Genomic DNA, 20,792 nt, shown 5'->3' on the forward strand with positions numbered 1-20,792 from the left:
ATGGGATTAAGCCACACAATTTTGAAAATAGTTGTCAAAATATTGAAAAATTATCCATATCATTGCCAGTAGCTTTTATTGCTAGTGCTTTATTATAATTTGTAATTATAATATATAATTTACAAAAACAAAAATATACACGTATTTTGGACAATTGAAGAAAATTTTTCACTATTTTGAATAAGTGCAAAATTATTTGCCGGGAGACTTAAACACACTGAAAGAACATTCTATAAATTTTGTTCTTGATCTGGAAATGTTATCTACAGCTAAAGTGGCCAATATCCATTATTATATTTTATTTAGATACAATATGTATCCAAATAAGATGAGAAAGCGAAAATATTATCCCCTTCCTCGATTAAACCTTTACCATTTGAGAGTATATATTCTGTTCAATCATTCTAAAAAACAACGTTGCAATATTCAAAAACTTCATCTTAAAATGAAGTAGAATTGGTGGAGTGCAGTCAGTGGATCATACCTGATGAATGGCCAAGATGCGATGAGACAACGTCCGAGACTATAGAAACCGGTACAGATTTCACATCGGACGGAAATGTATAGATATCTGAGAAATAATAAGGATTAAAAAAAATACATATGAGAACAAAATTGAGAAAAGCAACAACGCTACTAAGGTGCAATATTAAAAAAATGTGCGGAAAATTAAAAAAAAACAACATATTTGGACATTTATAAAATAAAAGAAATAAATTATTTTGAAATAAAAATATTAAGAAATTTTATTTAAATAAATTATTTTGAAATAAAACAATTAAGAAGTTTAAAACTAAAAAAAAAAAAAATATTTGGACATTTATAAAATAAAAAACAATTATTTTGAAATAAAACATATTAAGAAATTTTATTTAAATAAATTATTTTGAAATAAAAAAATTACGAAGTTTAAACTAAATTATTTGAAATTTAAAACTAATTTAAAAAAACAATAAATACTTTATGAAACAATAGTTGAAGCCCGGAAATGGTTTGAACTGTTAAAGTAAGTTTTCTGTTGTAAACCTAATAACAATGTGCGGAAAATTAAAAAAAAAAAATAATTCAAAATAAAAAAAAAATCAAAATTAAAAAATAAATCAAAATTTACTTGAAATTTGAATCTAATTTAAGAAGTATTGCAATAATTATTTTATGAACAAATATTCGAGTGGAAATGTTTTCAATTGTTATGGTCAATGTTTTCCTGCTGATATGAAAAATATTATTTTTTTTCAGTAGATTTTATTTTGCCTATAACTTTTGTAAGAATTGTTTGATTTTCATGAATCTTTTTTTATTTCCTTGAGATTCATCTAAACATTAACATTAATACAATATGCAATGGTCTATTGGCATAGAACATGTTTTATAAGACAAATATTTCATATAGAGTAGGTTTGTGATTTTTTGCCAATCTCATAAACATTTGTTATTTTGCCTATAACTTTTGAACGACTTGTTCAATTTTCAAGATTTCTTTTTTATTTCGTTGAGATTCATTTACGAAATTGAAATAATGAAAGTAGTTTTCGAATACTGGCAAGAAATGGTTTAATACGACATAGAATCCATATGGAGTAGTTTGGTAATTTTTTTCCCATGACATAGTAAATCTTATCTTGCCTATAACTTTTGAAAGAATTGTTCAATTTTCATGAATCTTTTCTCATTTCCTTGAGATTCATCTAATCGTTAATAATAATAAAATATGCAATGGGCTTTTGGCATTGAACATTTGTTATATGACATATATTTCATATAGAGTAGTTTTGTGATTTTTTGCCAATTTCATAAACATTTGTTATTTTGCCTATAACTTTTGAATGAATTGTTAAATTTTCAAGATTCCTTTTTTATGTCGCTGAGATTCATTTACGAAATTGGAATAATGAAAGAAGTTTTCGGATACAGGCAAAGAAATGTTTTAATACGTCTGAGAATCCATATGGAGTAGTTTGGTAATTTTTTCCAATGTGTTATTTTGAAGGACGTGTTAAATTTTCAGGATTCTTTTTTATTTTGTTAAGATTCATTTACACAATAAGTGCAAATTACAAAAAGAAAGAATTGAAATAATGAAAATGCTTTCAGCTGTTAAAATCAACGTTTTTCTGTTGATATGTGGAGTTTTACTTTTTCTTGGAGATGTTATTTAGACTGAAACTATTGAACGACTTGTTAAATTTTAATGATTATTTTTTTATTTCGTAGAGATTCATTTACACAATGAAAAAAATTAAAAATATTTTCTGATACCGGCATAGAAAAATTTTAATATGACATATATTTCATATGGAGTAGTTTTGTAATTTTTTTCCATAGACACATGTAAATCTTATCTTGCCTATAACTTTTGAACGACTTGTTCAATTTTCATGACTACATTTTTATTTCGTTGAGATTCATTTACGAAATTGGAATAATGAAAGAAGTATTCGGATGCTGGCAAAGAAACGTCTTAATACGACAAAGAATCCATATGGAGTAGTTTTGTAATTTTTTCCAATGTGTTATTTTCATGATTACTTTTTTATTTCGTAGAGATTTATTTAAACATTGAAAATAATGACAAATATATTCTGATACCGGCATAGAAAAATTTTTATATGAAATATATTTCATATGGAGTAGTTTTGTAATTTTTTTCCAATAACATATGTAAATCTTATCTTGCCTATAACTTTTGAACGAATTGTTCAATTTTCATGATTTCTTTTCTATTTTCTTGAGATTCATTTACAAAGCAGGAATAATGAAAAAAGTTTTCGGATACTGGCAAAGAAAAGTTTTGATATGACATATAATCCATACCGAGTAGTTTTGTGATATTTTTCAAATGTTATATGCCTGCAATATTATTTTGCTTCTAACCTTAATTAATTTTCATGATTCTTTTTCTTATTTTATTAAGATTCATTTAAAAAATACATATAAGGAACAATATCATTGCATGAAGGCAATGGATAGTTTTAATATCACTCACATTCCACATGAAGTAGGTTTGGAAAGTTTTTTTTTTTTTGAATATTTAGTGACAAATATCTCTGGATATTGACAAAAAGTGTTTACTATGGAACACGTTTGCATTTCAGTTAAATATTTCCAATAATATTTGAAATTCAATAAAATATTGCAATAAAAATATTCTTAATATGGACTGGTTGGTTTCAACTGGTAAAATAAGAGTTGTCCAGTAGTTATGTCGCATTTTAAATATTTCATAGATTTTATTTTGTCCCTAACCTTTGAATAACTTATTCAATTTTCATGATTCTTTCTGTATTTTATTGGGATTCATTTAAACAATATGTGTAGGGAAAAATATCTTAGTTCGAGGCCAAGCGGAAATTATAATATCACATACATTCCATATGGAGTAGGTTTGGGAGTATTTTTTCCATTGCAAATATAATCATTAAAATTATAAATGAAAATTTAATCTAAGTCGAGAATCGATTTCAATTAAATATTTCATTGAAAGTATTCGAAACATGGAAATGTTTTATGGCCTGTTTCTCTAAGGCGATTCGAACTCAAATTCGTTCGAATTACTACCAAACTTCTGTTGTTGTAGATAATGTTTGATTGATTGAAAACACAAATGAATGAATTGTTTTTTTCAAAAAACAGAAGTTTGGTAGTAGTTCGAACGAATTTGTATTCGAATCTTCTTAGAGAAACAGGTCATTAAACTTCAAAAATTAGTATTTTCCAACTACTACGAAAATACTAATTTTAGAAGTTTGTCAAGTTTCCCTAGATTTTATCTTGCCAGGAACTTTTGAATACATTGTTCATGATTATTTTTTTACTTTGTTAAGAATCATTTGCACAACAAATTTAATAAGAAACGTTTTCAGAATATCCATTTTTAAATTTGTAATATTACAAAGATTCCATATGGAGTAGGTTTTGATAATTTGTTCCATTGTTCCTCTATTCCTAGCGATTTAAAGTAACAATTTCTAAATATTTGTATTAAAATTACTGCAACTACCTTTCAAATTTCTACAAAAAAAAAAAAAAAAAAAAACAAAGAAAAATCTGCCAAAAATTTCTCATACCTGTTACAACACCAGTACCCGATGTATCACCGCTACATGATACACCAATGGGTAGCAATGTATCCGCCGATGATTTTACTTCTGAGGAATATGAATAAATATCTAAATAATAAAATGAAACGAAGAAAAAAAATTGAGGGAAAAATAAATTAAATAACAAAATCGCAGAAGTGGCATTTTTTAAACCAAAGTGCGTGGAAATTTGTGCTTCAAAGAAAATATAAAACGGTGCAAAAAAGTAGAAAAAAATAAACCAAAACCTAATACAATATAAAAATTGGTACACAACAAAAAGTAACAAAAAATACTATTTTCAATCAAAATAAAGAGTAAAGTGCCGTATTTATTGATTTGAAAACAAATCAATTCACGAATAAAAGTTTGAAGTTGTGCGTAACGATAGAAGTGAAATATGTCATAATTAGACATCGGAGATTTCATATGTTTCAAAAATTCAAATACGAAAATGTTGATAGTCTTATGTGATTTTGAATATATTTTGTTACATTTTTATATATTTTATTATATTATGTACAAATATAACAAACCTTTATATAAATTCACCCCAAAAATATCAGAATTTTTGTATTCGAAATTTTGAAAAATGTTGCAAATTTCTGATTTTCCATATCTTTCAAAAATTCAAATATGAAAAGATTGGTATCCTTACGTAATTTTGAATATATTTTGTCACATTTTTATATAGTTTCTATAATATGTGCAAATATAACAAAAATGTATATAAAACCACCTAAAAATATCAGAATTTTTATATTCGAAATTTTGAAAAATTGCAAAATCCGATTTTCCATATCTTCCAAAAACTCCAAAACTCAAATATGAAAATTTTCATATTCTTAAGTGATTTTGAATATATTTTGTCACATTGTTTATATATTTTATTATATATTGTGCAAATATAACAAAAATGTGAATAAAATCACCCAAAAATATCAGAATTTTTTATGTTTGAAATTTTGAAAAATATGCAAAATCCGATGTCTAGTAATAATAGTCTAATTTCAATTAGGGTTGATTATTGAAAATCCTTCCTCATATTTATTGATTTTTGAAAAAAATCAATTCACGAATGTTTGTAGAACGATAGTTGGTGAAATAGTTTATTCTAATAGTGTCAAATAGTGTTGATTATTGAAATTCCTTGAAAGGATTTCATGTGCAAACTTCTTTCCGGTGCTTTCTTGTTTTTTTGTGATAGCTTTTTTGGAATATAAATAAAAAATATTGTGCCGTTTCGAAACTTTAGATTTCATATTTAAGGATTTAAGATAAATCCACCCATAAATAAATATTTGAAGAAGTGCAATCGATAGATTGTTCATACGTATTCAAATAGTGTCAATTTGCGAAATTGTTGTTTTTTGGAAATCCATTTGAAAGGCCCCAACAATGTGCTTCCCCTATAAATATTTATTTAGTGCAAATTTTGTGACACCATCACCACATATTCAGAGAAGGAATATCCTTTTCTCTCATTTCGAAAGGACTCTTCGAATAGAAAAACCTTCCCATTAAAATTTCATTCATCATACCTGAGGTGACCATTGTGGCCCCGGCCGATGAAGTGCCCGTACAGGCACCACCGTCGGAAACTAAAGCATCAGCGGAGTTATTGACATCAGGAAATAAATAAATACCTATTAATACAAATATTAAAAATGAAATAAAAATTAATTACACGAAAATAAAAAAAAATAAAAAATATTTAAAAATTGCGGTGCAAAAAGTGGAGGGTGCAAAAAATGTTATAACAAAAAATGAGAAAATTTAAAAAAAAGTGGAAATTAAATTTCAATTAGTTGAGAATTAGACAAAGCTTATAAAAGCTTTAACTCTTGGTTAGATCTGACACAACATCAAATAATTAAACGGAGCTATTTAGATGTCTGTAAAATTGAGATATAAATGTCCAATAAATCCGAGAGAATTAAAATAAAACTTTAATTAGTTGAGAATCAGACAAAGTTTGGTTAAATTTGACACATTCAAATAAATCCCTTAATAATTAAGCAAATCGATTCATATAGCTTTTGGCAACATTTCGAATCAATTTAACATATTTATTAAACTTGAATTACTTTATAATTAGACAAAGCTTTTTCGAAAGCTCTAAATGCCCTTTCAATCTGTCACAAACATTGATTGTCGCAAAACTTGGGAGCTAATTTATTTTATTTTTTTTAACTTTCATTAATTCCTAGAACTATATTTGCGAAATTTGAAACGATGTTTGTAATTGAGTAGCTTTTTCTTGAAAGCTCTTACCATAGTTGCAAAATTAAGACACGTTTTAATGAGGTCTCAATATAACTATTTATTTCAAGTTGAATTACTTGATCAAAGTTTTTGGCAAGCTTTAAAAGGGGACAGATTTAACTCTGTTAATAAAAAACTTGGTACTTAGGCAACTTTTTTTGGAAGTTATGGTTACAACTTCCAAAACTTACAAAACTGGGACATGCTTGAAGTGGTTTTCAATATCTTCTCAAAGTGTTAACTTAACATTAATTAATTTGGGCTCTGAATAAATGGAGATAATATATAAGAAATAAAATCACGAATTGTTGTGGCCTTTCTTAAAAGCTATTTCGAGATATTTTGAAAGTTATAACAGTACTTAAAGTCTTTAGCTTTCAAAAACCACATGTTCTTCATGTCACAATTTCTGAATAAATGAAAATTATATTTAAGAAATAAAATCACGGTTTGTTGTGGCTTTTCCTAAAAGCTACTTCGAGATATTTTGAAAGTATAACTGTACTTTTAAGTTTTTTGCTTTCAAAAACCTCATGTTTTTCATGTCACAATTTTTCCTTTTTATATAGTCCGCAAACTACAAAATTGAGGTATTTTGAAAATTACATTCTCCACTATTTTCGAATATTTTTCCCAATTATGTTACTGGAAATTGTATTTTCTAACACACATTTGTTTCTTTTTCAAAATTTCAATTTTAACAACTTGTAGCTTTTTAAAAGCTCCCACAAATCCCACACTCAATTAATTAGTACCACAAAAAAAGCAAACAAAACCAGTTCAACAAATTTTCTCCAAATCTCTTAATATCCCGCTGTGATGTGTACTCTGCCATGCTAACAAGCACAACATGTCCTAGTTAAATGCCACCAAAAAAATAAACTCAAACTCAAAACGAAAAATAAACCATAAATTTTGGTAATGATTATCTCTGAGAAGAAGTCTGTTAACGATTATATTTTATGATGGTGTTATAAGATGCGAAAAACTAACTGGCAACCAACAAAATGATAAACTTAATGTAATGTACCCCTCCCTCCCCCCAAAAGAATAGCTAACCCCCCATCAACATTCAATGAAACTCTCTATACTCCTTCCTTTTGCTTTGGAAAAATCCTGAAAATGGAGTGCAGAACAAATGTGGTCGTGTGTCAATCGTTTGTTTCCCCTTTTAGTTGTTCTTCGGTCGGAAGTGGTGAAAATGTTTGTCACTTAACGCTAAGATAATACGCAGAATCCAACAAAGCTAGATACTTCGTTAAAGGTTCGGTTTTTTTTGTAGAGGGGGAGCATTGAATGGAATTTTGTTTTGGGGGGTAGATGTAAAAGCAAAAGGTTTCGAACACAAGACAACAAAATTTTTTATTTGAAAATAGCCTTGTATTTTAAAAAGATCTTCTGGTCTTCTTAAGGAACTCAAGTCTTTTAAAAAAACTTTTGAGTCTTCTTCCATTAGTACACTTTTTCTCTTCTAAAATACGACTCGTTTTGTCTTCTTTAAGAAGACTCTTTCTTCTGTAAGAATACTTTTTGGTATTCTGTAACAAGACCTCTTTGTCATCTATAAGTAGACGTCTTGATCTTCCGTAAGCAGATTTCTTGATCTTCTATTAGATGACCATTTAGTCTTCTGTAAAATGACCATTGGACTTCTATAAGACAATTTGGTAATGTTTGGTATTCGAAGATCCTATTGGTCTCCTGGAGCAAGAAGACCTCTTGATCTTCCGTAAGAAGATTATCAGTCTGATGGTCCAAGAAAAAATATTCTTAAAAAATCCACGCTTATTGGTCCGATGGTCCAAGAAAAAATATTCTTAAAAAATCCACGCTTATTGGTCCGATGGTCCAAGAAAAAATATTCTTAAAAAATCCACGCTTATTGGTCCGATGGTCCAAGAAAAAATATTCTTAAAAAATCCACGCTTATTGGTCCGATGGTCCAAGAAAAAATATTCTTAAAAAATCCACGCTTATTGGTCCGATGGTCCAAGAAAAAATATTCTTAAAAAATCCACGCTTATTGGTCCGATGGTCCAAGAAAAAATATTCTTAAAAAATCCACGCTTATTGGTCCGATGGTCCAAGAAAAAATATTCTTAAAAAATCCACGCTTATTGGTCCGATGGTCCAAGAAAAAATATTCTTAAAAAATCCACGCTTATTGGTCCGATGGTCCAAGAAAAAATATTCTTAAAAAATCCACGCTTATTGGTCCGATGGTCCAAGAAAAAATATTCTTAAAAAATCCACGCTTATTGGTCCGATGGTCCAAGAAAAAATATTCTTAAAAAATCCACGCTTATTGGTCCGATGGTCCAAGAAAAAATATTCTTAAAAAATCCACGCTTATTGGTCCGATGGTCCAAGAAAAAATATTCTTAAAAAATCCACGCTTATTGGTCCGATGGTCCAAGAAAAAATATTCTTAAAAAATCCACGCTTATTGGTCCGATGGTCCAAGAAAAAATATTCTTAAAAAATCCACGCTTATTGGTCCGATGGTCCAAGAAAAAATATTCTTAAAAAATCCACGTTTATTGGTCCGAAGGTCCAAAAAAAATATTCTTAAAAAATCCACGCTTATTGGTCCGATGGTCCAAGAAAAAATATTCTTAAAAAATCCACGCTTATTGGTCCGATGGTCCAAGAAAAAATATTCTTAAAAAATCCAGGTTTATTGGTCTGATGGTCCAAGAAAAAATATTCTTATAAAATCCACGTTTATTGGTCCGATGGTCCAAGAAAAAATATTCTTAAAAAATCCACGCTTATTGGTCCGATGGCCCAAGAAAAAATATTCTTAAAAAATCCACGTTTATTGGTCCGATGGTCCAAGAAAAAATATTCTTAAAAATCCACGTTTATTGGTCCGATGGTCCAAGAAAAAATATTCTTTAAAATATCCACGTTTATTGGTCTGATGGTCCATGAAAAACTATTTTAAAAAATTCACGTTTATTGGTCTGATGGTCCATGAAAAAATATTCTTAAAAAATCCACGTTTATTGGCCTGATGGTCCATTAAAAACTATTTTTTAAAAATCCACTTTTATTGTTCCGATGGTCCATAAAAAAATCTTAAAAAAATCCACGATTATTGGTCTGATGGTCCATTAAAAAATATTCTTAAAAACTCCACTTTTATTGTTCCAATGGTCCATGAAAAAATATTTTAAAAAAAAATTTACGTTTATTGGTCTGATAATCCATAAAAAATATTCTTAAAAAATCCAGTTTTATTGGTCCGATGATCCATGAAAAAATATTTAAAAAAAAATTCACGTTTATTGGTCTGATGGTCCATGAGAAAATATTCTTAAAAAATCCACGTTTATTGGTCTAATGGTCCATAAAAAAATATTCTTAAAATAGTCCACGTTTATTGGTCTGACGGTCTATGATAAAATATTCCTAAAAAATCCACATTCATTGTTCCGATGGTCCATGAAAAAATATTCCTAAATAATCCACGTTTATTGGTCTGATCGTCCATTAAAAAATATTCTTAAAAAAAAATCCACGTTTATTGGTCTGATGGTCCATTAAAAATATTCTTACAAAATTCCACGTTTATTGGTCTGATGGTCCATTAAAAATATTCTTAAAAAAAATTCACGTTTATAGGTCTGATGGTACATAAAACATATTCTTAAAAAATCTACGTTTATTTGTCTGACGGTCCATGAAAAAATATTCATTAAAAAATTCACGTTTATTGGTCCGGCGGTCCAAGCAAAAATATCCTTAAAAACTACACGTTTATTGCTATGATGGTCCACGAAAAAAAAAATTTACTGGTATGATGGTCCATGAAAAAATTATTCTTTAAAAAATCCAGAGTTATTGGTCTGGTGGTCCATGAAAAAAATATTCTTTAAAAAATTCACCTTTAAGAGACCTTTAAGACTTCCTTAAACGGACCTTTAGAACTTCTAAAACTAAACGAGCATTTTCTATCGAAAGACATTTTGGTCTTCTTCTTCTGATATAAGACCCTTGGGTTCTTGAATTGCTTTGCTTAAAATATAACTCAAGAACCGAATTTTTGTAAGAATTTTTTTAAATATATTTTTTATTAATTCCCAACTTTCGGTATTGATTTTTGTCGCCTTGTTTAATCATTTATGGCGCCACAAATAATGCGCAAGTCATGGCAAAAACAAAACCGAAACGTTTAGCATTAGAATAATAGCATCACAACAACAACAAAATAAACAACCAAGAAAAAAGTACCCCTAAAATTGCTCCAAAATGAAAAACACAGGGAGAGAAAGGAAAAAAGCAACGTGAAATCACGTAAAACTCATACACAAATCACCCGTAAATAGACCACAAATATTTGGCTATAATCCTAAAGTAATTGCAAGGATTTTCACCACCACCAACAACATCATCATCATCACCCTGCTGAGAGCAATCACGATGATGATGGATTTTTTCTTTGCATCTTTTCACACAATAGAATCACGTAAGTTTTTGCAAAAGCAAAAAAAGTGAGAACACAACAATGTAAAAATCTTTCTTACTTAATTCCATTTACAATCCTGATGATTTTCTGCACACACACACATCAGGCATGTAAAATACAAATTGGAAACATACGCGCAACATTTTTGTTGACAGGCAAAGTGACGTTTCGTTGTGTTCTTTTTTTACAATCACGACATGGGAAGCTAAGCCAAACATAATAGAGTACTTAGTAGGGCATTCGTCATCCAGCAGCAGAATCATTCATTCTTTTTTCGGAGTTCCCGTCAGTACCTTAGGGAAAATACGCAACAACAACAATGCTAAATAAATTAAACTAAGAAACTCACACACCCTGTTTGTGTGGCCAGCCAGCCCGTCAGCCAACAAAACTCCCAGCCGCGCCAGGCGTAAAAAACAATGCCACACAACAACCTCTGAACAACAGGCTAGCGCAAATAAAACAAATGTAATGAAATTTAACATAAAATTCAAGTTGACATTATGTTTGACATTTGTAATCTTTACATCGTTAATTATTTCAGAATTAAGATATTGCTGCTGCAATGGAATAAATAATGTACGTATTTGAGTGATCAGCAGCAGCACCACCAACCAAAGCCAAATACCGCCACGGGGAATTCAAAACAAAGTAGCAGAGATGCAGAGATTTGTTTGTAACTCTTAAATTGTTGTTGAAGGCAACATTTTATGTGACCATAATTTACGAAATTTGTCTTATTTATGTTGTAATGTGTAAGAAAAACGAGAAAGGAATTTGTCGAAAAAAATAACCCCAAAAAGAATTTAAAATATTTTTTTCATAAAACGATTGATTCAATTTGTAAGACAACGGGTGATCGAACATGACAAATTTTCAGGATGCAAGGATAAGTTGCTCAGAAAAAATGTATTGGAGTTTATATTTTTCACACTACCTATAGAAATCGGTGAAAAATAGATGAAAAATATTCTTAAAGAAATCAGGTTTATTGGTCTGATGGTCAATGAAAAATATTATTAAAAAATCCACGTTTATTAGTCAGATGGTTCATGAAAAAATATTCTTAAAAAAAATTCACGTTTATTGGTCTGATGGTTCATGAAAAAATCTTCTTAAAAATCCAGGTTTATTGGTCTGATGGTTCATGAAAAATATTCTTAAAAAAACCACGTTTATTGGACTGATGGTTCATGAAAAAATGTTCTTAAAATAATCCACGTTTATTGGTCTGATGGTTTATAAAAAATATTCCTAAAAAAACATAATTTATTGGTCTTATGGTTGATGAAAAAATAATATGAAAAAAATCAACCCTTATTGGTTCGATGGTTGATGAAAAAATATTTTTAAAAATCCTCATTTATTGGTCTGATGATTCATGAAAAAATATTCTTAAAAATCAAAGTTTGTTGGTCTGATTGTTCATTAAAAAATATTCTTAAAAAATCCACGTTCATTGGTCTGATGGTTTATGAAAAAATATTAACAAAAACACATTTATTGATCTGATGGTTCATGAAAAAATATTCTAAAAAAATCCACGTTTATTGGCCTGATGCTTCATGAGAAAATATTCTTAAAAAATCCAAGTTTATTGGTCTGATGGTTCATGAAAAAATATTCTTAAAAAATCACGTTTATTGATCTGTTGGTTCATCAAAAAATATTCTAAAAAATCCTCTGAGGGTTGATGAAAAAATATTCTTAAAAAAATCGTCGCTTTTTGGTCTTATGGCTGCTGAAAAAATATTCTTAAAAATCCACGTTTATTGTTGTGACGGTTCGTGGAAAAATATTCTTCAAAAATCCACGTTTATTGTTCTGGTGCTTTATGAAAAAATATTCTTAAAAAAATGAAAAAATAATTTTAAAAAAAATCCACGTTTATTGGTCTGATGGTTCATGAAAAAATATTCTTAAAAATATCCACGTTTATTGTTTTGATGGTCCATGAAAAGTATTCTTTAAAAATCCACTTTTTTGTTTTGATAGTCCATGAAAAAATATTCTTTAAAAATATCCACGTTTATTGTTCTGATGGTCCATGAGAAAATATTCTTAAAAAATCCTCGTTTATTAGTCTGATGGTTGATAAAAAAATATTCTTAAAAAATCCTCGTTCATTGGTCTAATGGTTAATGAAACAATATTCTTTAAAAAATCCACGCTTATTGGTCTGATGGTCCTGAAAAAATATTCTTAAAAAATCCACGTTTATTGGTCTGATGGTCCATAAAAAATATTCTTAAAAAATCCACGTTTATTGGTCTAATGGTTGATGAAAAAATATTCTTAAAAAATCCTCGTTTATTAGTCTGATGGTTGATAAAAAAAAATATTCTTAAAAAATCCTCGTTTATTGGTCTAATGGTTGATGGAAAAATATTCTTAAAAAATCCACGTTTATTGGTCCGCTGGTTCATAAAAAATATTCTTAAAAAAATCCAGGTTTATTGGTCTGATGGTAGATGAAAAAATTTTTTAAAAATTCTCATTTATTGGTCTGATGGTTCATGAAAAATATTCTTAAACAAATCCACGTTTATTGGTCTTATGGTTGATAAAAAAATATTTAAAAAAAATGCTCGTTTATTGGTCTGATGGTTGATAAAAAAATATTCTTAAAAAATCATCGTTTCTTGGTCCGAAGGTTGATGAAAAAATATTCTTAAAAAATCCACGTTTATTGGTCTGATGGTTCATGAAAAAATATTTTTAAAAAATCCTCGTTTCTTGGTCCAAAGTTTGATGAAAAATATTCTTAAGAAATCCACGTTTATTGGTCTCACGGTACATGAAAAATATTCTTAAAAAAAAAACACTTTTCTTCGTCTGATAGTTCATGAAAAAATATTCTTAAAAAAATCCACGTTTATTGGTCTGATGGTTCATGAAAAAATATTCTTATAAAAATCCACGTTTATTGTTTTGATAGTTCATGAAAAAATATTCTTAAAAAGTCCTCGTTTATTGGTCTGATGGTTGATGAAAGAATATTCTTAAAAAAATCCTCGTTTCTTGGTCTGATGGTTCATGAAAAATATTCTTAAAAAATCCACGCTCGTAGGTCTGTTGGTATATGAAAAAAAATTCTTTAAAAATTCAATATCAACAACCCACTAGTTTTGAAAAAAGAAATAAATTTGCCTTTAAAATTCAAATAATTCTTTAAAACATTCCAAATAGTCACTTCTTGGTCAATGGGTGTATTCTCTTCGGACACATACATAACATAAATTATTTCAACTACATTTTACCAGGAAAAAAGGGGGCAGTTCTGTTTTAAAATTTATATTTTCAACTCAATTTTAGGAAAATGTGTTGACATAACCCGTTTATCTGTTTTAGAAGATTGGGGATAAGCCGCCGCCGCCAGTCAGCAATTGTAATTTATGATCTCAAGTTCAGTTTGGCAGTTATCAAGAGACCACTTTACATGCCAAGCATGTAAACAGATGTATGTTTGTAATCACAGCAATAGATGAAGAGGAGATTTCTCACCCTTCCTTTCACTTCTTGTGGTGGAATCTGTGAAAAATCATCATGCCATTAATCTTAAGTATAAATGATCAATATAAAATGTCAAATATCATGTGTGTGTATTGACTTTGGAAGCTGTAAGAACAAGCGTTTCTTTTGTCACAAACAAATAATGAGACAAATTTATTTAGATTTCAAGATCAAAGAAGTCAATTAATGTTGAGAAATATTAAACAGGAGGAGGGGGGAGACAAACTGAAAACATATTTGTAGAGATAGTGCTAGTGGTTGTGGTAATAAATCATTGTAAAATAAAATTTAACAAGAGTGGAAACATGATAAAGATTTTTATAATGAGAGACATCAAATCAAAGATATGTATTAATAACACTAAAGAATTTTGTAGAACGATTTGAATTGTAGTTTCTTTGCAATGTAAATATTAATGGTAACTAAAATACAAACTCTTCAAATATTCTGTTGAAATTTTTGAGTTCCCTTTATTGCTTCTTATCTCCTGAAAAAGGATATTTGCTTAACGATTAGTAAAACAAGCTACCTTTAGTTGTCCTTTTTTGTTTATTTTGTCATTTAAAATCAAATGCCAAAAACAAATATGCTCCTCATGTTTGCCTAAAAAAGGACATCTTGTTCTAAGGATGTCTTAAAAATTTTAAAATGGAAATTGAATTAGAACAAATCACAAACAAATAAAACTTCCAGCCTTCCCTGAACAAATTTGTAAATTAGCTTCCATTAGCTACTGGGCACACACACAAGAAAAAAGTAAACACAGCAAATATCCTTTTGCCAAATATTGTCTTAAAGGACCTACATAAGTAAATAGACAAATCGCATCAGCTTGGCGACACTTAGGAAAGTATCGAATTACACAAAGAAAGGCAAGAAAGGAAAAGATTTTAATGGAATTTTGATATAAAATGGGGAATGAATTTTAAATGGTTATGGAAAGAATCAAAAGATTTATATTTGATTTTTCCCTACAAAAAATGGCTACCAAAATATATCAACATGGCTAAAATGGTGAATGAAGTCTAAATCAATATAGAAAGACTACTAAAAATTGTATTTGTGATTTTTTTACAAAGAAAAATATCTTTCCTGAAATATTAATATGACTAAACATTTTTTTGTATGGAGAAAATATATTTTTAGTTTTTTTTATTAAAAATAAATTTTCTGAAGATTTTTTTCTATAGAGGAGCCTGACAGATCTTTTTCTGCAGAAGAAAACACCCTCAGCGTGTCTATTTCTAAAGATAATTTTTTTTCTATAGAAAAGTCACCCTTGGTCTTCTATGAAAAATTGATTATTAAGGCTTCTGGGGGTCATATTCTTTAAAGAGTTATTAGGGGACAGGCGGGGCTGATGTAATATTTCTATAGAAAAAATTTTTCAGACATGTCAAATAATTTTCATTTTATATAAATAGATTCTCAAACAGGCCTGAAAGATTTTTTAAATTTTTTCTCATTTTTTGCTATAGAAAAAAACATTCTCAAAGGTGTTTGCGATCTTTCACATAGAAAAAAATCCAGACGGCTCTAAGGAATTTATTTTTGTAAAAAACATCCTATAATGGGGAATAAGTCATTTTGTTATCTATAAAAACATCCTACGACGGTGTTGAGTAAATTATTTCTCTAGAAAAAAACATACTCAGCGAACTGAAGATCTTCTTCCCTTAGCGGGACTGAAGATTTTTTTATAGAAAAACTTTTGTTCTACAAAAAAACATGATGTGACAGAGAATTTTTTTTTATAGAAAACGGACGGGCCATGTTTAAGGAAATTTTTTTTGTTAGATTTTTTTTTAGAAGAAGAACTGTCCTGAGGAGTTTGTTTGTATAGTAAAAATATGTATACTCAGTGAGCTGAGATTTTTTCTTTAAAAGGACCGCGAATTCTTTTTATAGAATTTTTTCAATATATTTTTTGTATATTTCTATATAATTATTTAGTTATTTCTTTAGAAAAAACATACTCAGTGAACATAGAATTTTCTCTTTTAAGGGATTTTTTCTATGGAAAAACGCTTTTATATAAACTTTTAAAAATTTTAAAATTATTTTCTATAGAAGAATTTTTGTTCTTTAGAAAACAATTTCTGATAGTTATCTTTTTCTATAGAAGGTTTTTCTATATATTTTTTTATATTTCTATTTATTTATTTAGTTCTTTCTATAGAAAATAAAAACATTCTCAGTTTTGAAAGGATTGAGGTTTCTTTCTGTATAGAAAAAAAGACGAAAATTTTGTCTATAAAAAATTCTGTAGAAGAAACATCCACTGATGATGGATTTCTATAAAAGAAGACATACTCAGTGAACTGATAGGTGTGAGGAAAATTTCTATAAAAAGTCAGGCTTCTGAAAATTTGTTCTAGAGAAATCATCTAACTCCCATGTATGAGGATTTTTTCTCAAAACTCAACTATTTTTTTTTTCAATATAAAATGTCTAAGGATTTTTATTTCAACAGAAAAAAATCAACGATTTCCAAGCAAAAACTCTCATTACAAAACACCTTTCAACCCATTATTTTAAGAAGGACATTGCACGAGTGATATGTGATTAGTTTTTGGCCACAAATATATGTAGTTAAATAAGTATATAGAACTTTTAGTAACTACTTATTACACTACTTATTTTAGTGGCCAAAAAATAACCACTCATTACGTGCGACATGCCTGTGATCAAATAATGGGTAAGTAAGGGGTTGTGTAATGAGTATTTTTACTGAGGATGCGAAAAATAACAAAACTCGTATTGTATAATTTTATGGGGGCCCATGCCAAAACGTGGGCCTTCACTGATAATTCTCTGCCGATACTTTTAAATCTCCAAATACCACATTTCAAATATTTTTGGTTGTATAATTTGACCAAACCCTTCGAAATTCCAAAAATCATGAGGTACCGCTTTATGGGTCCTATATGAAAACGTGGACCTAAACCGACTAATCTCAGCAGGAATATTGAGTACCCCTAACGAAGGCTAAATACCGAATTCCAGCTATTTCGATTGGGTCTATACCAGCAAATTTCGGAGGGAAAGGGGGAAGGTGTTTGTAGAAACGTGGCCGTTTTATGGGTCCTATATGAATACGTGGATGTATATCGACAAATCTCTGAGGGATGGTTTTGTACCCATAAGGAAGAATAAATTTTAGCCATTTCGATGAGATAATCAGGTTAAAAACTTTAACATATCGAAAATCAGAAGGTACCAATTCTATATATATAAACGTGGACTGCTATAGCAAATTTTCAATACCAAACATCCTAGGAGGTATATATACTTCTGTATCAAATAATATATCTATATCTTAAATCCAAATGTTTAAGAAATTAACTTTTTTTGTTGTTTTAATTTTAAAATAAGTTTTTCTATTTTTTTTTTTAATTTTTATTGTCAGATATTTTTATATAGAAATATTTTATATAGAAAAAAAAATAGAAAAAGAAAAATCCAGGATTTTTATTTCTTAAGACAAAGTCAAAATCAATTTTTTATATAGAAGAAGCAACAGTAGTGTAAGTACGAAGATAGGTTTCATTTCTTTTATTATATTTCATCCTTATGACATTATAACGCTCTTGATAAAACCACAATCAAGAGCGTTTTTGTTGGTACTCTGGGGTTTTTCAATAATCAACATTATTTGCTTTTGTAACATCAGATTATTAAGAGCTGATTATGATTATTGCTGTTGACAGTAAAAGCAGAACTTTTTGTATGGATTTTTGGTAGTTACTGTTGTTAGTCATGGTATTTTTTTATAGAAAAAACATTTTCATTTGATCCGTGGACTTTTGATCTTCAGTGGCCTAAGCAGAGGATTTTTTCTATACAAAATATTTTCAGGTTCTGAGGAATTTTTATCTCTAGAATAAGCATCATGCTTTACACCTACGAAGTGACAAACCTTAAGCCCTCAAAAGATTTTCTTCTGCTAAAATTCCACACCATATTCTCATAAATCTCAAAATAAAATAAATTAGGCCCTCTTTTTTTTATCCAAAAAATTATACTCAGGTTTTGTGTTCAGGTTCTTTTCATTTCCATTTTCCACGATGATTTCCAACATATTTCCTTTAGGCCCTGCCTGCCTAAAAACTCTCGGCAAATAATATCCTCAAATATTTATTTACGGTAGTTTGTTTCCTCTTGGTAAATAAGTAACCGGTTAAGGGCAGCAACAGCAGACAAAATAAACAGCAACAACCGAAAACCTGCAACATCATTTTGCCTCTCATCATTAACAGACAATAGGACATTTTTGAACAAAAACAAAATGCCGACGGCAAAATTTCAAATAACAAACAAAACTGACGAAAGAAATCACTAACTAAAGTATACTGATTTGCCGCCGCCACCTTCATCGTGTCAATGACGTTAATGTCTACGTTAACAGCAACGTTATCAGAAACATACGAAAATGTTTTCAATATTTACTTGCAAACAAATTCGAGTTTAATGTCAAACAACAGCTAGCAGAGCGGAGAATAGAAACGGAGAGCAGAGACTAGAATAGAAACAACAAATGCATATCCATTTACTCAAACATTTACCTATTGACGCTGTTACTACCGACCGACCTACCTACCTACTTCAATGTTTACTACTGCTACTCCCAACTGCCATTCACACGCAAATAACATAAAACAGTGGCTTATTTGCAACTCTAATAAGTAACAAGCAAACAAAAATACCAATAGCAATACTAGCAACAACAACAACAACACAAACAGCAAAAACATACTACCTTAATGGTGGCAAAGATTACCTAAACGATAATAGAAACCAACGAACACATTAAAATCTATCGTAGTAATCCATCTATGTATCGATGTTTTGTGCACAGCAATAGAAAAAACTCTCTCCATAAGCTCCCCTACACCATCACCAAATCGTGTCACAAAATAAAAGCATACAACAAGGAGTATTTTTCTTGGCAAAAATTAAATCATTGATGTTCGTAGCAAAACCTTTTCGTGCAAACAAATCACTCGTAATTTCCTCTATTTTTCTACAATTATTGGTGAATATCATAGCGAATCACTATATAGGTAACAGTGTTTTTTGAGCATCAATGGTTTTACCAACGGAACTAAGTGAGTGGCAAGCTCCCCCCCTCTATTAAACATCCTTGCACACACAACTACCAAGGTGCGCATTAAAATAGCACCAAACAGCATCCTTGCTAGACTGCAGAGCTTTTGTTGTACCTTCAACAAACAAAAGGACTCTCAGTTACTCTATAAGACCCTGCATTGTGTGTGTGTATGTTGGTGTTTGTGCCTCAATTACGGAATTACTCTTCACAAAAAATAGAGTAAACTAAAATGTGAGTATTTCAATCTCACACAGAGAGGGTGGTATTATTACCGTTGGGTGGTTTCTCATTACCATTGTTGTTGCTATTGTTGTTTCTGTTATTGCTGTTTGGTTGGCTTTGGTGGTTTTTTGGCAAATGTTTTATCTCACCTAAAATATCAAACATATGTACATATGTACGGCAAAGAACTAAGCGACGAACAATCGTCAAATGAGTGGATGGATGAATGGAATGGTGGCGTATGGTTAATGTATGAATAGAGTACAACAGTGTGTGTCTGTGTGTGTTTGCAAATGGCTTTCTGTGTTGTATGCACATAATTGAATTAAACGCATTTTTATTTATCACAATAATAGCTGCTTGCTGTTCACATTCACCAGCCATCCGTCCATTCATTCAATGATGATACCAGTCACTTATCCAATTTCACTTGTGCAACAATATATCCCTGCTGAGTGTGGAGAAATCACTTTTTTCAAGTGCCAGCTAGCGGCGGCGGGAGTGGCAGGGAATTAAGTGACATTGTCGCACTCAACATACTGCGAATGAAAATTCCCTGAAAATCACTTTGAAATGTAATGACTGAGGATTATTATTTATTTATTCACTTGAAGAAGGATAACAGCATTTGCGAGTGTGGTGGGTAACAGGTTTAATTTCTTTCACTCTATTTCAACATTATGGCAGTTGTGTGTGTGTCTTCTGTGGTGTTATCAAGAGCGTTATAATCTCTGTTTTTTTTTTTTTTTGGTATCTTGGGGTTTTCAATAATCAACATTATGTGGTTTTGAAACATCAGATTGTTAAGAGCTGATTATGATTATTGTTGTTGACGGTAAAAGCAGAACTTTGTCGGTAAGGACTTTTGGTAGTAACAACTGTTGTTTTTGTTGTTGTGGGAGAAATGCATTAAGACCATAATTTTATTAGCTATGAAAAAAAAGTTTTTGATTTCGCTTCCCTTTTGTAAATTTTATCATTCCATCAGTGGCTAATTGAAAAGAAAGTGTTACGCTTTTATTTTAAGCGCTTTTCTTTTTATTTTTGGCAAATTGAGTGGTTTCTCAATTTAATGCAATAATAATAATAATGGAGAAAATAAGGGAAGAGAGGGAAATAAAAATATGTGGAA

At 29.5% G+C, this 20,792-nt stretch overlaps 1 protein-coding gene across 5 annotated transcripts in view; it reads right to left on the bottom strand.

Moving 5' to 3' along the window:
• Positions 1-20,792, bottom strand: part of Poxm (paired box pox-meso) — a 157,571-nt gene that overhangs the window by 39,204 nt on the left and 97,575 nt on the right. For all 5 annotated transcript variants that reach the window (XM_073959900.1, XM_073959904.1, XM_073959902.1 and 2 more), the window contains 3 exons: positions 5,621-5,725; positions 4,068-4,169; positions 485-571 (listed from right to left, as the gene is read on the bottom strand). In XM_073959900.1, coding sequence (XP_073816001.1) covers positions 485-571; positions 4,068-4,169; positions 5,621-5,725 — 294 coding nt within the window. The remainder of the gene's footprint in view (positions 1-484; positions 572-4,067; positions 4,170-5,620; positions 5,726-20,792) is intronic.

Source organism: Musca autumnalis, unplaced genomic scaffold (genome assembly GCF_047663935.1).
Source record: "Musca autumnalis isolate F117 unplaced genomic scaffold, ASM4766393v1 scaffold_1, whole genome shotgun sequence".
Lineage (NCBI taxonomy): Eukaryota > Metazoa > Arthropoda > Insecta > Diptera > Muscidae > Musca > Musca autumnalis.